The following is a 14,274-nucleotide window of genomic DNA, read 5'->3' on the forward strand; positions in this document are numbered from 1 at the left end:
GACCCTGCACTCCTTTCCCAGCACCATCACCCTACACCCATAGTAGTCCTTTTTTTCCTACTCCCTGTAATTTAAATAAGAACAGTGTGCACATTCGGCGCACAGCCCAAAAAGGTATGTGTTTTTGCTGGCAAGGGGCATGGCCACACAATAGTACCCACAATTCAACTTATGCCTCACAGTAGTGCAACTTTATTCACAATTTATAATGCGATAGTGTCCCTAATTCACATTACATCACACAGTAGTACCACTTTACCTTATATACGTTACTCCTCACAGTAGTGCCCCTCATTCACATAATATCATACTGAATTGCTCCTTATTCACATTACACCACACCATATTGCTCCTTATTCACATTACACCACACCATATTGCTCTTTATTCACATTAGACCACACAGTAGTGCCCTTTCTATACATTACGCCACACAGTAGAGCACCTTATACACATAATACCACACATTGGTAATGCATTTATACACATAATACCACACAGTAAAGCCCCTTACACATATGACACACATTATTAATGTCCTTATAAACATAATGCGCCTTACACATTATGCCAACCCTTATTAATGCCCTTATACACATAATTTCTATTACACATATGCCACACGTTGTTAATGCCCTTATACACATAATGACACACGTAATGTCCCTTACACATATGCCGCACATTATTAGTGCCCTTATACACATAATGACACACACAGTGCCCCTTACACATATGTTACACATTATTAATGCCCTTATACACATAATGACACATTTAGTTCCTGGCGTGAGTCATCTGGCAGCTCTGCTAACATCGGGTGCCTATTTTTTATGAAAATGTATCTTATTTGCATTGCTATGTGGCTAGGAACAAGCAGCTTCAGCTGATTAAAATGATATGCGGCATGCCTATATACTGTGTGCGACTGTGGCTGTATCTGCATACGAAATGCTACACACAGAATATAGGCATGCCGCATATCATTTTAATCAGCAGAAGCTGCTTGTGCCCCTAGGCATATCAGGTGCCCTAGGCAATTGCCTAGTTTGCCCATGCCTAGGGCCGGCTATGCTGGCGCAAAGTGTCTAACGTGCTCTGCCTGGTGCAAAGTGTCTAACGTGCTCTGCCTGGCGCAAAGTGTCCAATGTGCTGTGCCTGGTGCAAGATGTGTATAGGAGGTTCTACCTGGTGCAATGTGTATTAACTGCACTACTGTGTGGTGTAATGCGAATTGCCACTATTATGTGGCCACGCACCTTCCCCACGAAGCAACGCTCCTAAATTTTTGCTGCGCGCCGAAGGCGCGCACTGTCCATGCTTTGCCGTGTAGGTAGATGAGCACCAAACATTACAGTATGTACATCATTTTGCCCTCCTAACTTAAAAATGTGCCCTCCCTGTGATCAGCACCCTGCCCTAAAAAGTGAACACTATCATGTGTAGCTGGCACTGCTGGGGGGCATATTGTGTGTAGCTGGCACTGCTGGGGGGCATGTCATGTGTAGCTGGCACTGCTGGGGGGGCATGTCATGTGTAGCTGGCACTGCTGGGGGGCATGTCATGTGTATCTGGCACTGATGGGGGGCATATCATGTGTAGCTGGCACTGCTGGGGGGCATGTCATGTGTAGTTGGCACGGCTGGGGGGGGGCATGTCATGTGTAGCTGGCACTGCTGCGGGGCATGTCATGTCTATCTGGCACTGCTGGGGGGTATATCATGTGTATCTGGCACTGCACTACTGTAGACATTATGTGTAGCTGGTACTATACTGGAGACATTGTGTGTAAGGAACAGTACTGTGGCTGTTATGTGTAGACTGCTAATTGTGTGCGTAGAGGGGGTGTGAAAATATATTTATTTATAGTCTAATAATATGAAGTTATGAGGACACGCCCACTTTTCCAGAGACCACACCCACTTTTCCGGGAGCGCGCGCGAATAGGGGTTGGGGGGGGGGGCGCTTTTACATGTTCTCGCTCAGGGTACTAGTAGGCCTGGAGCTGGCCCTGCTGGTTGCTACCAGGATTGAAATACCGGGTGCTCCGACCCTGGCATTTTTCAGACCGCACAGCAACCCGGGTTCTGCTCACCCATGTGCAATAACCTGGCTTACAAGCTTGTGGTCTGAAAGGGGTATAAGAGAAGTCCCCAATCTAGAATCCTTCAAAAGCAGACTCAAGACTTACCTAGTAATTCACTAATATCTACTGTTAAGCTCATTTTGTATTTTGAGCTGTATATGGAAATGTAAAGCACTTTCAGTCCTATATAAATAACATTATTATCATCATTATTATTACCTATATATCTCTACTATAATGTGCATGAATAGTGTACAGCAATTTTTAGTATATTTTGTGCTAGCAGTCAAGCAATACCTTCTACCAACTCAGAATAGGCAGCAAAACAGAGATGCATTCTATTTTTATTGTTTTTATATTTTATTGATGTATCATCAAATGAGTTACAGGAAAAGAAAGAAGTCAAAGACAATGACATAACAGTCAATATCTTCCAATACATACATACCGTATATACTCGGGTATAAGCCGACTTTTTCAGCACGTTTTTTTGTGCTGAAAAAGCCCCCTCGGCTTATACTCGAGTCAGTGGAAGGAGGGACACGGAGGGCACAGCGCGCGGCTCTCCTGTGTCCCTCCTGCGTCTCCGTCTCCGGCGGCGTGTGTGTGTGTTAAATGAACTGCCCGTTCGTGAGCTCTGATTGGCTCACGAACCGGCACTTCATTTAACACACACACGCCGCCGGAGACGGAGACGCAGGAGGGACACAGGAGAGCCGCGCACTGTGCCCTCCGTGTCCCTCCTTCAGAAGACAACGCGGGAGCGATGGAGGGTAATTACCCTTCCTGGCAGTGTGGGGCATATCTGGCAGCATGAGGGCATATCTGGCACTGTGGGGCATATCTGGCAGCATGAGGGCACATCTGGCATATCTGGCAGCATGAGGGCATATCTGGCACATCTGGCTTGTGGGGCATATCTGGCACTGTGGGGCATATCTGGCAGCATGAGGGCATATCTGGCACTGTGGGGCATATCTGCCAGCATGAGGGCATATCTGGCACTGTGGGGCATATCTGGCAGTATGAGGGCTGTGTACGGCTAGAGCTGCATTTCCCACCCTAGGCTTATACTCGAGTCAATGAGTTTTCCCAGGTTTTTGTGGTAAAATTAGGTGCCTCAGCTTATATTCGGGTCGACTTATACTCGAGTATATACGGTACATTAGTAACAATCAACAATTAGAATAGACTGAAGCAACAAAAATTATACACAAACGTATCATTGGAGCTCAAAATCCGGTTTAGAGCGATAAGCAAAAAGCGATGTACAGTATCAGTCACATGTGATGTGTTTCTTTTTGGTGTGGTCGTTTGAAGTCTGGGAGGTATTAAAATAAAGCAACCGGTGGATCACCCACCGCAGTTCTTGTTAGATACCATACAGTATTCTTTAAGCTATGGTGGAGTTGTTGTCTGACAAAGAGAGGTAGTGTATCTATATATGATTCCCACATTGTAAAGAACCGTTCCACCTTCTTTTCTTTTTGCAACAGCATTTCCATCCAATCCATCTTAAAGATGAAATGAAGTTTGGACAAAAATAGGGGTATTTGCGGAGGTGTACTATCTAACCAACCCTGAAGTATAGTTTTTCTCCCTGCTGCACTCAGTACAAGTAGGAGTTTTTTGCTTTCGGGAGTCATTCGTTGGGCAGGGTCGAATATTCCCAGGATTGCCCATTCCGGAGTGAATGGGACATGGTTGATAAGTTTAGCTTCTGCATATCTGCGGACAAGGTGCCAAAAATACTTGACAATGGGACAGGCCCAACAGGAATGAAAAACTTCAGCTTCCTCTTGATGGCAATGCAAGCAAGCGTGTCTTTCAGAGGTGTCCATATGATAATGCGTGAGTGGTGATAGGTATGTATGTGGTATGTGTTTAGGAATAATTCCATGTACATGCTGGCTGACAGGGTTCTTTGGGAAAATAATAAAGCCTTCTCCAGAGTTGGTATCGATAAAGTTGGGAAGTGGTGTAACCATTTCGACATACCTTGTGGTGTCTTAGCATTATCTAATATGTCCCTTAAAACATTATAAAGAATTGATATGGCTTTGCGTTGAGGTGGCGGGATTGTCAGGAGGGAATCTAGGGAGTTATTCCAGAAGTGTTTCAGTATATTTGTTATATAAAACCTTAATTGTAAAAACGCCATTGGGTAGGTACCCACCATGGGGTGAGTAGAGGACAATTCCGCGAGTGATAGAAGGTGTTCTTGGTCAACGGAAACAAATGATCGTAGGGTGTGTAAGCCCACTGAACTCCATGCATTGAAAGGGTGAGCAGCCATGCCATCAAGGAAGTTGGGATTTTGAAAAATGGGTAGGTGTAGGGAGTAATATGCATGAAGGTTCTGTTTGTGGCGCCATATATGCCATAGCCATCTGGTTGACCACAATAGTGGATTTGACCATACTGGATCCAATATTTCCTGATCATGGTAATGAAGGAAACAAGTTAGGTCGCAGTTTGTCAAGAAATTTTGTTCTAAAGACGTGTCAGTGTATACTGATGTTTTAAGAATCCAGTTACGCAGGTGGCATAGGATCACTGCATGGTTATGGGTAACAATATCAGGGAGGTTTATGCCACCATTGTGTTTTGGTTGGTGCAGTTTTTTTAAGGCGATTCTAGCTCTAGCACTTTTCCAGATAAACTAATTATCGTGTTGATGAGGAGAGAGTCAACTTTTGCTAAAAGTATTGGCAATGGTTGGATGGGGTATAATAAACGCGGAAGTGCCACCATCTATAGGAGATTAGCTCTGCCCAAAAAAGATAGTGTTAGTCGATCCCAAGACTTTACATCGTTGGTGAGCACGGTGATCACCTTTTTAATATTCAGACTATATAATAAATTAAAATTACGAGGCAGTAATATACCCAAGTAAGTAATATAACGTGCCGCCCATATGAATGGGATTTGCCTAGCCCAACGGGGATGTCCAACCATATTTTCCAATGCCATAGCAGTAGATTTGTCCATGTTAATGTATAGGCCGACTGATATTGAGCTAAAGAGACCAATTTTGTCCAGTATGAAGGGAAGGGATATTTCTGGGTCGCCTATGTAGAGTAGAATATCGTCAGCAAATGCTGAGATTTTTATTTTATGGTGTCCTGATTTAATGCCTTGGAAGGATTGGTCATTCTGAAGAAATCGTAATAAGGGATCTAGGGCCAAATTGAACATTAAAGGGAATAATGGGCATCCCTGTCGAGTGTCCCTTCCCAAATGGAATTGAGGTCCTACAATACCATTAAGAAGTAAGGATGCTGAGGGATTATGATAAAAATAATGAATTAAATCAGTGAACCCTGTGTCAAAGTCTCTTTTCTCTAGCACTGCAAACAAATGTGGCCACAACACTATATCAAATGCTTTGTATATATCAAGACTCAAAAGCATATTTGCATCACCGGGCATGTTAGTTGCCATTGCAACTGACACTATTGCTGTTCTAATTGCCTTAATTGCATGGCAACCCTGGACAAATCCCACTTGTTGGTCCAACAGTAGGTGGGGGAGGATGGTTTGGAGGCACAAGGCCATGATTTTAGCCAAGAGTTTATAGTCAACATTCAATAAACTGATTGGCCTATAGGACGTGATCAAAGTGGGGTCTTTGTTAGGTTTGGGCAAAAGGATTACGTGAGCAGCATTGAAAGTAGGGTATGATATTTTGTGGTCTTGAATACTTCTAAATTATTCTAGTAACGCGGGAGTTACATGAGGTTGGAGTATGCGGTAGTATCCCCAGAGAAGCCGTCAGGGCCAGGTGATTTACCATGAGGGAGGTTAGATATGACGGTATTAAGTTCCTCCATGGTAATGTTTCCCGCCAAAACATCCCTCTAGTCCGAGGTTAGTTTTGGTAATAACATTTCAGTAAAGAAAGTATCTTGAAGTGTAGTGCCTGCGGGTGAAGAGCAGAAGAAAGCCTCAAAATGTGTTTGGAATTGTGAGACTATGGGGTAAATTTACTAAGGTGGAAGATTTTTAGAACTGGTGATGTTGCCCATAGCAACCAATCAGATTATAGCTATTATCTGCTAGAAGCAGCTAGATAAATGGTAAGTAGAATCTGATTGGTTGCCATGGGCAACATCACCAGTTCTAAAAATCTCCCATCTTAGTAAATTTACCCCTATGTCTTTGGACCTAGTGAGCACAGGACCATGGAAGGGTGTTTCAAAGAGGTGATAGTGGATCTAGAGTTAAATGGTTTGGAGAGAGAGGCTAAAAGTTTGCCCACCTTATTCCCCCAACGATAAAATTAATGTTTTGTGTAGTCTAAGGAGTGCCAATACTGGGTAGCCATGTGTGTTTCAAGGAACTGTCTGGTTTGTTTGTATATGGCAAAAGTCTCCTCAGAAGGATTCAGTGTGTATTGCAGAATTGAGTCCTGTACAGTTGTTTTGAGACTGTTCTATTCGGTGGTGGCCTCTTTTTTTTTTTTTTTTTTTTGGGGGGGGGGGGACATAACTAATGATGTGTCCCCACATTACTGCTTTGGAAGCTTCCCAGAAAATAGCCGGGTGGTCCCAGTATCATCAATATAGTTAGTCCAGTGTTGTGTTAGATAAGCTTTGAAATTATCTGATTGGGCTAGATAATGGGGGAATCGCCAAATGCGGTCTATAGGTTGCATTTACGGGTGGGAAAGGGCCAGAGACACAGGAGCATGATCTGAGATAAGGATATCATGGACATCAACCCGCTGAATGGTCGTCATTAGGTCATCAGAGATGTCAAACTTCTCTATTCTGGAGAGAGAGCCATGGGCCAGTGACAAGTGCGTATCGGTTCTGTCCAACGGGTTTAGAAATCGCCAAGGGTCTGAGAGACTTAAGTCATGCCTAAAGGTAATAAGATGACGATGTATTGTGCCTACAAGTCGCTGAGGTAGGGGGGATTTGTCCGTGGAAGGGTCCTCCACCAAATTGAAGTCCCCACCAAGTATTAGAGGGTAATTGTGTCGACTTTGCAAAAGATGCCCTAGGAAATGGTGTGTGTTCAGGTTTGGGGCGTAGATATTGACAAGGGTATATTTGGTAAGGTATAATTCAACATCCATGATGATGTAACGGCCATCAGGATCTACAGTTTGTAAAAGGATGCATATTGGTAGTCCCTTTTTAAAAAGGATAGCTACTCCCTGTGCCTTAAGTCTAAAAGGGGCCGAGATACATGTGCCTATCCAGGCAGCTTTTAGCGAGTTCTCTTCAAAGGAGATCCAATGTGTCTTTTGAAGGTATACTATGTCGGTCGGGGTGAAAGTGTTTAAGGTGGGTGACAACTTTCTTGCGTTTAATAGTCGTGTTTAGCCCACTAACGTTCCAGGACAGGATTTGTATAGGATTCGGGGGGGAGGGAGGTAACAGGATTAGGAGGCAGGGATGGCATGGCTACTCATCCTCCCCGAGGGGGAGATCAGGCTGCAGATGAGACTCAGGGGGTGATTCCGAGTTGTTCGCTCGCTAGCTGCTTTTAGCAGCATTGCACACGCTAAGCCGCCGCCCTCTGGGAGTGTATCTTAGCTTAGCAGAATTGCGAACGAAAGATTAGCAGAATTGCGAAAAGAAAATTCTTAGCAGTTTCTGAGTAGCTCGAGACTTACTCACAAATAGCGATCAGTTCAGTCAGTTTCGTTCCTGGTTTGACGTCACACACACGCCCAGCGTTCGGCTAGCCACTTCCCCGTTTCTCCAGACACTCCCGCGTTTTTCCCTGGCACGCCTGCGTTTTTCCGCGCACTCCCAGAAAACGGGCAGTTTCCGCCCAGAAACACCCACTTCCTGTCAATCACACTCTGATCACTTCAACGATGAAAAATCTTCGTTCGGACGTGAGTAAATCTACTAAGTTTTGTGTTAAAATACTAACCGCATGCGCATTTTTGCCTTAATCGCTCCGTTGCGAAAATCGGCAACGAGCGAACAACTCGGAATGACCCCCTCAATGCATTGAAAGGGCGTTGAAAGAGTGTAGTGGATACCAATTCTCCTAGGCTTGAGAGCATAACGAAAGAACAATAAAATTAATACATATAATTCAAGGAAACAGAATGTAGACAACAAAGAGTATAATAGTTTGTCTTGACAAAACCGAGTTGCGTGAAAATACCTCAGAACAACATTTTCTACAATTTTCCTAACCATCAAACTAAGTGTGGGTGCCATCTATTTTTAGAGGTGCTCACCAGACGAAGTACGAAATAACAAAAAATGAAGGTATGCAACCTTCTGAGGACATAATAAACAAAAAATGTATCCTGGCCGTAGTGGGAGTTATCCCTGATCTAGAGATCAAACTTTGAGAGGTGCTATCAAGTTGGGGAGTGCAGAGGGGAGCAATAAGTCATGAAGCGAGTTTTCGCCGCCCTCAGATGCATTTTAGATATGATTCCAACTGCGAATTAAGTCATTATTGTCTAAATATCTCACTGTTTGATAGTATTGTATTCCACGTGTTATTGTACTTATACTCTGTGTGGTGCTATGGACACTTTGTGGCACCATATAAATAAAAATAATATCCTCTTATCCAACAACCAAATATTTGTTGCAATGAAACCTGGATTTAGGGGTCTATTTACTAAGCCTTGGATGGAGATAAAGTACCAGCCAATCGGCTCCTAACTGTCATTTTTCAAACCCAGCCTGTGACATGGCAGTTAGGAGCTGACTTTATCTCCATCCACTTTATCTCCATTCAAGGCTTAGTAAATAGACCCCATAGTTCCCTTTGACTTGGTCCAGATGCCATATAACTGTTGTAGACTTAGGGGTACATTTACTAAAGTGCGGGTATATAGAAGTGGAGATGTAGCACATAGCAACCAATGAGATTCTAGCTATCATCTTCTAGAAGTTTCTAGATAAATGATAAGTAGAATCTGATTGGTTGCTATGGGCAACATCTCCATTTCTATAACCCTGCACTTTAGTAAATATACCTCTTAGAGGTAGATTCATAGGCATGATTATTATGGGAGAAAAAGTTATGACCATGGTAGCAGATGACATAATTGTTCTGTTTAGCCTAGGCATGTACTGTGATACTGCTCACAGTGCCTTCGATGCTGCAGCATGATTGACATGCTGCAAGCCTTTGGGGAGGAGACAGGGAGCATTCCTCAAAAAACAGGTGTGCTGAAGCCAGTGGCTGCGTCCTCAGATGCAGTTTGATGGGCTTCGGTAGCAAGCTTTGCCGGTCATCCTGAGTAACCTGAGGGTTAAAATTTCAATACAAACTGTGATCCTTCATTCAAAATGATCCCCTGTAGACTGCTGTGTGGCCTGAAGATCTTTTACAAAGAGTCTTGCAAGCATGAAAACGGAAAAATGTCCTTTTAAAGGGATAAAGTACAATACCTTAGTCACCCTATCAGCCATTAGCCAACAGTACTAGGAGGCAGATCTGTTATAAAATCTGTGGATGTATCTGAAGTTGAGAGAGGTAGTAATGGAGCCACTGGTTTCTAATGAGGAGCTTGTATTGGGTACAAGTGAGACATGCTGCAATTACTCCCCTTACATTGCGAAGAAGAGTAGGCCAGCAGTAGCTTCTGGAAATTAGATCTTGCACTTTCTTAACCGTGGTGTGCTCTTCAAGCCGCAAAGCGGTGTGCCCTGCAAGTTGTGAACCTGGACCAAAGTCGGAATGGAAACAATGTTTTACCAGGCAGAACATGTGTTGGGGAAGCCGGGGGGTTTGATCAGTAGTGTCAAAAGAGTAAAACGAGGTGTCTGCCTTGCCATTCTAGGAACTCAGTTAAAATGTGACTCACATTTTAACTGAACGTGAGAGTAAAATTGAAGAAGCAGAGGGTCTAGAGCAGTGTTTCCCAACCTTGGTCCTCAAGGCACGCTAACATGATTGAAATTTCACAATACAGCAATACATGCACAACATAAGGTATATCCAACAATAGCATACAATAAAATAAAATAACAAGCAACAAAGAAGGGGGGCAGGAAGGAGAAATCCCAAGGGCCAGGTTTTAAGGATTGCCATACTTGAGCACAGTTGACTTAATTAGTACCTCAGTTAATTTGATAAGGATTGTGCTCAAGCATGGATATCCTTAAAACCTGGACTGTTAGGGGGTGATTCAATTGGTTTTTAGGTGTCGGCCACTAGGTAGCGCCCGACTGCAGAAATTTATTTGTTTTGCTGTTAGGATGTGATCACCACTGGAATCAAAATTTCTGCTCACTACCACTGAGACAGCGAGCAGAAATGTGCAAAAAGTGTTTGGACGCCCAAACAAGACTTTACACGTCACAGGGACTACTTTAGATGGGATTAGCCACTACTGAGAAACCACTGAATCCTCTCCCCAACCAATGACTTGAGAACGAGATTGGGAAACACTGGTTTAGATACTGGGATGGCTGGAGATACAGAGGATTCTACTAATCCGTATAGGTGGTGACAGGGAACGTAGCCCATCACCATTCTATACTGTTGTGGTACATGTTGAATAAAATAAATATTCTTTTAAGATAGCTTTAGTCTCTTGATATATTTATGGGTTTCAACTGTGTAAGTGACACTGTCTGTGGTAAGCAGCTTCCTAACATCTAGGCCTTTCTATGGACGAATAAGTGACTCTAACAGACTACATTTTTTAAGTATTTCATTGTTATGTGTTTATGACAACAATGATATTACACAGCATGCATATTCATCACATAACACTGTGATGGAAATAACTAGAGATACATAAGATACCAACTAAGTATTTTTTGTTTTTTCAAAATTAACCTGATATTTTAGATTTTATTTGATGATGAATTAACATATTTTATCTGCATTTCAGGCAACAGCGCATTAAAGAGCTGAAAGCGCTTCAAAATACACAAATGTATGGGGAACTCATTGAAATTTCTGGTAACCAATACGTAAAAGAAGTCACGAATGCCAAAGAAGACGTTTGGGTTGTGATTCATCTTTATAGATCATGGTAATATAACAGATTACATAATTTTCTTCATTATTAGTTTGGAACACTTGACCCTCTTGTGCTATAGTGTAATTCTTGTGGGACCTGCGTGGAGGCTCTTATGGGGAAATTCCATCACTTAGCCACAAAAGTCCCACATATGACATCAGGCAGATGAATGAGCTGCCAACATTGGTGGACTCAAATTTTCCAGGGGATTCAGGGCCTGATTCCAATTTGTATGCACATGCTTATGCAGCTGCTGCAAAATTCCATCCTATGGACTTGCTAAGTCATCACAAGTGAAGCAGTCACCCAGAAAGAATAGAAATGCACACAAAATCCTCAGCAACTGTGTAGACATACATAGCATCAACGCAGAAACGAGGAACATCAACTCTGTGGTGGAGTCTATGGTAATGCAGGCTGACTGCGGCAAAAGCTACACTGGCATCATGTTTCTCTACATACATGGTCGTAGCTGAAGACAGGAACACAACCTGAAATAGCTGTGACATGCTTGTGTTATTTCTACCACTCTCCATTACCTTCCCCAAACGGTCCCTTCTCTGTGTTTAACTACTCACTGTGATTTACATCAAAAAGTACCATGGCATGTGCGCAGTGTGATCGCGGAACAGTCTACTGATAATCACTCAGTTGTGTGATCATCATTATTGCGTACATATGGGAATCAGGCCATCAATCTGAGAAAGGACAGAGGCACCATAACACCTGATGCAGTGAGGCCCCCCTGACTCCTCCACCATTGCATGAGCAAATGCATTTCACGCTACAGAAGAATAGTCTGTCAGTGCTGCACTGTTGCCATGAACAAACCCCCTGATTGGGCTGCTGTAGCTCCAATTCATTCTATTGCCTCATTCCCTTTACACCTCCGGTGCAGTCCTCTCACACTTGTAAATCTCCTTCCATTTCTCTATATTGCATTTTTCTTGCAGTGTCCAGTGACAGAGATTATTTTTTTACATGAAAGTGAGAAATAATACTCTGTAATAATACTCTGCATTATCTACTAGAAAAAACCCTCCAAATAGAGTGTCACAAATAGTGGTAATGTAGTCTATGTAAGCTCTCTACTTTACATCAATGACCCCAGCACTATTGGAGGAGGTCCTGCTTTTCCATTGCTTATCATACAGTAGCTATACTTGTCATTTTTATTGCTGAACCAATTGCATCCTGCATTTCTCATGTGCTGAGTCCTGGATTCAGTATGACCAACAGCCAGAATACTGGTGGAGAGTGCAGCGTGACCCCACGCGAGCTCGCTGCGCTCGCCACGCTTGGAGCCCGGTGGCGACCTTTGGTAGCCACAGGGTTATATTCCTCCTCAGGTGGTGGACCACCACCCGAGTGGGATTTGCCGGCATTTCACTAGGTGTGAGGATTCCGTTGTCGTTGTTCTGACCGCCGGGATACCAGCAGCCGGCAACTTGATTATTAGGGATGATTCAGCATCAGCCGCAATTATGCTGAAATCACCATTCGGTGACTTCAGTACATGTGCACATGCACGCACACCGGTGCGTGCATGTGCAAGGTCTTAAACTGCGATTGCTGTTTAAGACCTGGGGGAGCGGTGACGGGGCATCGACGCACTTTTTGTGGGGTGGGCCGCAGCGGTTGCTGCGACCCAAAAGATGGCTGAGGAGGCAACACTGAATAGGGAGGCCAATCCAGGGCCATTTTATCAATCCCGGGTATCGGGATTGAAAAATGGTCAATCCCGGGATTCCCGGGATTGGCTTTTCCCTATGTGTCCACCCCCTCGCCCCGCCCACCCCGCACACACATTTCACCATACGACGGGGGTGGATGGGTGGGGCACATCCGTCTGTCTCAGTGGGTGACGACGGACGGCGCAGCGGGACATGCGGGGGAGCCAGGCAGCCCAGCTTAAAAAAAAAAGGGCCGCCTGATCCCTCAATCCCCGAGATTGGAGCTTCCAATCCTCGGATTGAATCCCCAATGTTTTTTGGCCTAAATCCCGGGATCCCACTAATCTCAATCCCGGGATTGGCCACTCTAACCCTAAACGCGCGAGTGCATCGTTGTTTTGCAATGTGCTCGCATGTTTGCGGGGGGTAGGCAGGACCCGGCATGCGGGACGGACTTGCCCTGTCATGGGCATCCCCCCGCATGTTAGAGTAATGGGTTGTAGGTGTGCGATTTTTCGCGCATCTACAACCCATGCTGAATTAGGCCCTATGTTTCCACGTATATGCCCTTTTCCGGGAGTTCTGATAATCAGAGAGTACCAGTGATACCTTTATATACAGTATGTTGTGGAGGCTCAGTGAGAAGCTAAGCAGGACATCTGGTCAACTACGGCCCTAGCCCAAACCCCACTTTAAGACACTTTTGACACTTTTTTCCCCATATACACACACCAAACTTCTTATTAGTAAATCCACAAAAGGGCATGCCCGTAGGATTTGAAATATGGTGGCAGATGATCTATGATAACAATATATCACAGCTTACCTACTAATTGTAAGAACAGTGTAAGACATATGTCTTTTTTGCACTCTTGTGCTTTGTGTAAACAGTAAAACACACATGCATTATAAGCGTGTGTTCTCACAAAGAGCATCAATTGGACAATTGTAATTCTAACTATATTTTCTAGATTACATATCCTCTGAGCAGGAGGAAAAATTCAGTTTGTCTGAAAACTTTACTGTAAATGGCCTTTCTCAAATAAAGCTAAGCCTGTAAGGCACATAAATCAGGTATTTCTTTAACTAGCATTGCATATATTCCTTTCCTGATTCCACAGTCTAGCAAAGATCTGTACAAACGTGAAAAGCAACAAGCTTTGAATACACAAGCCAGAGTGCATGGATATGTTATCAATGAACTACACAGCACAAATGTGAATGTGGTTAGACCTCATATGGGGTCCAACACAGTGGGGTAACTAGAAATTTTTCTCCCCCAAGCCAAAAAATTCTCCGCCCCCCCATCCCCCATGATTGGTACTAGTAAAGGGATGAACCTGTGCGCGGGGCAAAAAAGGGGTGTGGCAATTTTGAAATGGGTGTGGCTTCGCTTAAAGGGACGTGGCATTGCAGGAAAAGACTACCTTATACACCAGTTTTGCAACCTGCACGCCCAGACGTTGGCTGCCACAGGATAGAAAAATAATCCTGATTCATGCCCCTTACATTATTTGTCATTTTTCCTCCTTGTAGTAATGCCCAGTATA

At 43.9% G+C, this 14,274-nt stretch overlaps 1 protein-coding gene across 1 annotated transcript in view; it reads left to right on the forward strand.

Moving 5' to 3' along the window:
• The window catches only part of PDCL2 (phosducin like 2), a 149,693-nt gene that overhangs the window by 82,842 nt on the left and 52,577 nt on the right, over positions 1-14,274 (forward strand). The window contains exon 4 of the mRNA XM_063950572.1: positions 10,920-11,063. Coding sequence (XP_063806642.1) covers positions 10,920-11,063 — 144 coding nt within the window. The remainder of the gene's footprint in view (positions 1-10,919; positions 11,064-14,274) is intronic.

The sequence above is a fragment of the Pseudophryne corroboree genome, chromosome 1 (genome assembly GCF_028390025.1).
Source record: "Pseudophryne corroboree isolate aPseCor3 chromosome 1, aPseCor3.hap2, whole genome shotgun sequence".
In the NCBI taxonomy this organism is placed as follows: Eukaryota; Metazoa; Chordata; class Amphibia; order Anura; family Myobatrachidae; genus Pseudophryne; species Pseudophryne corroboree.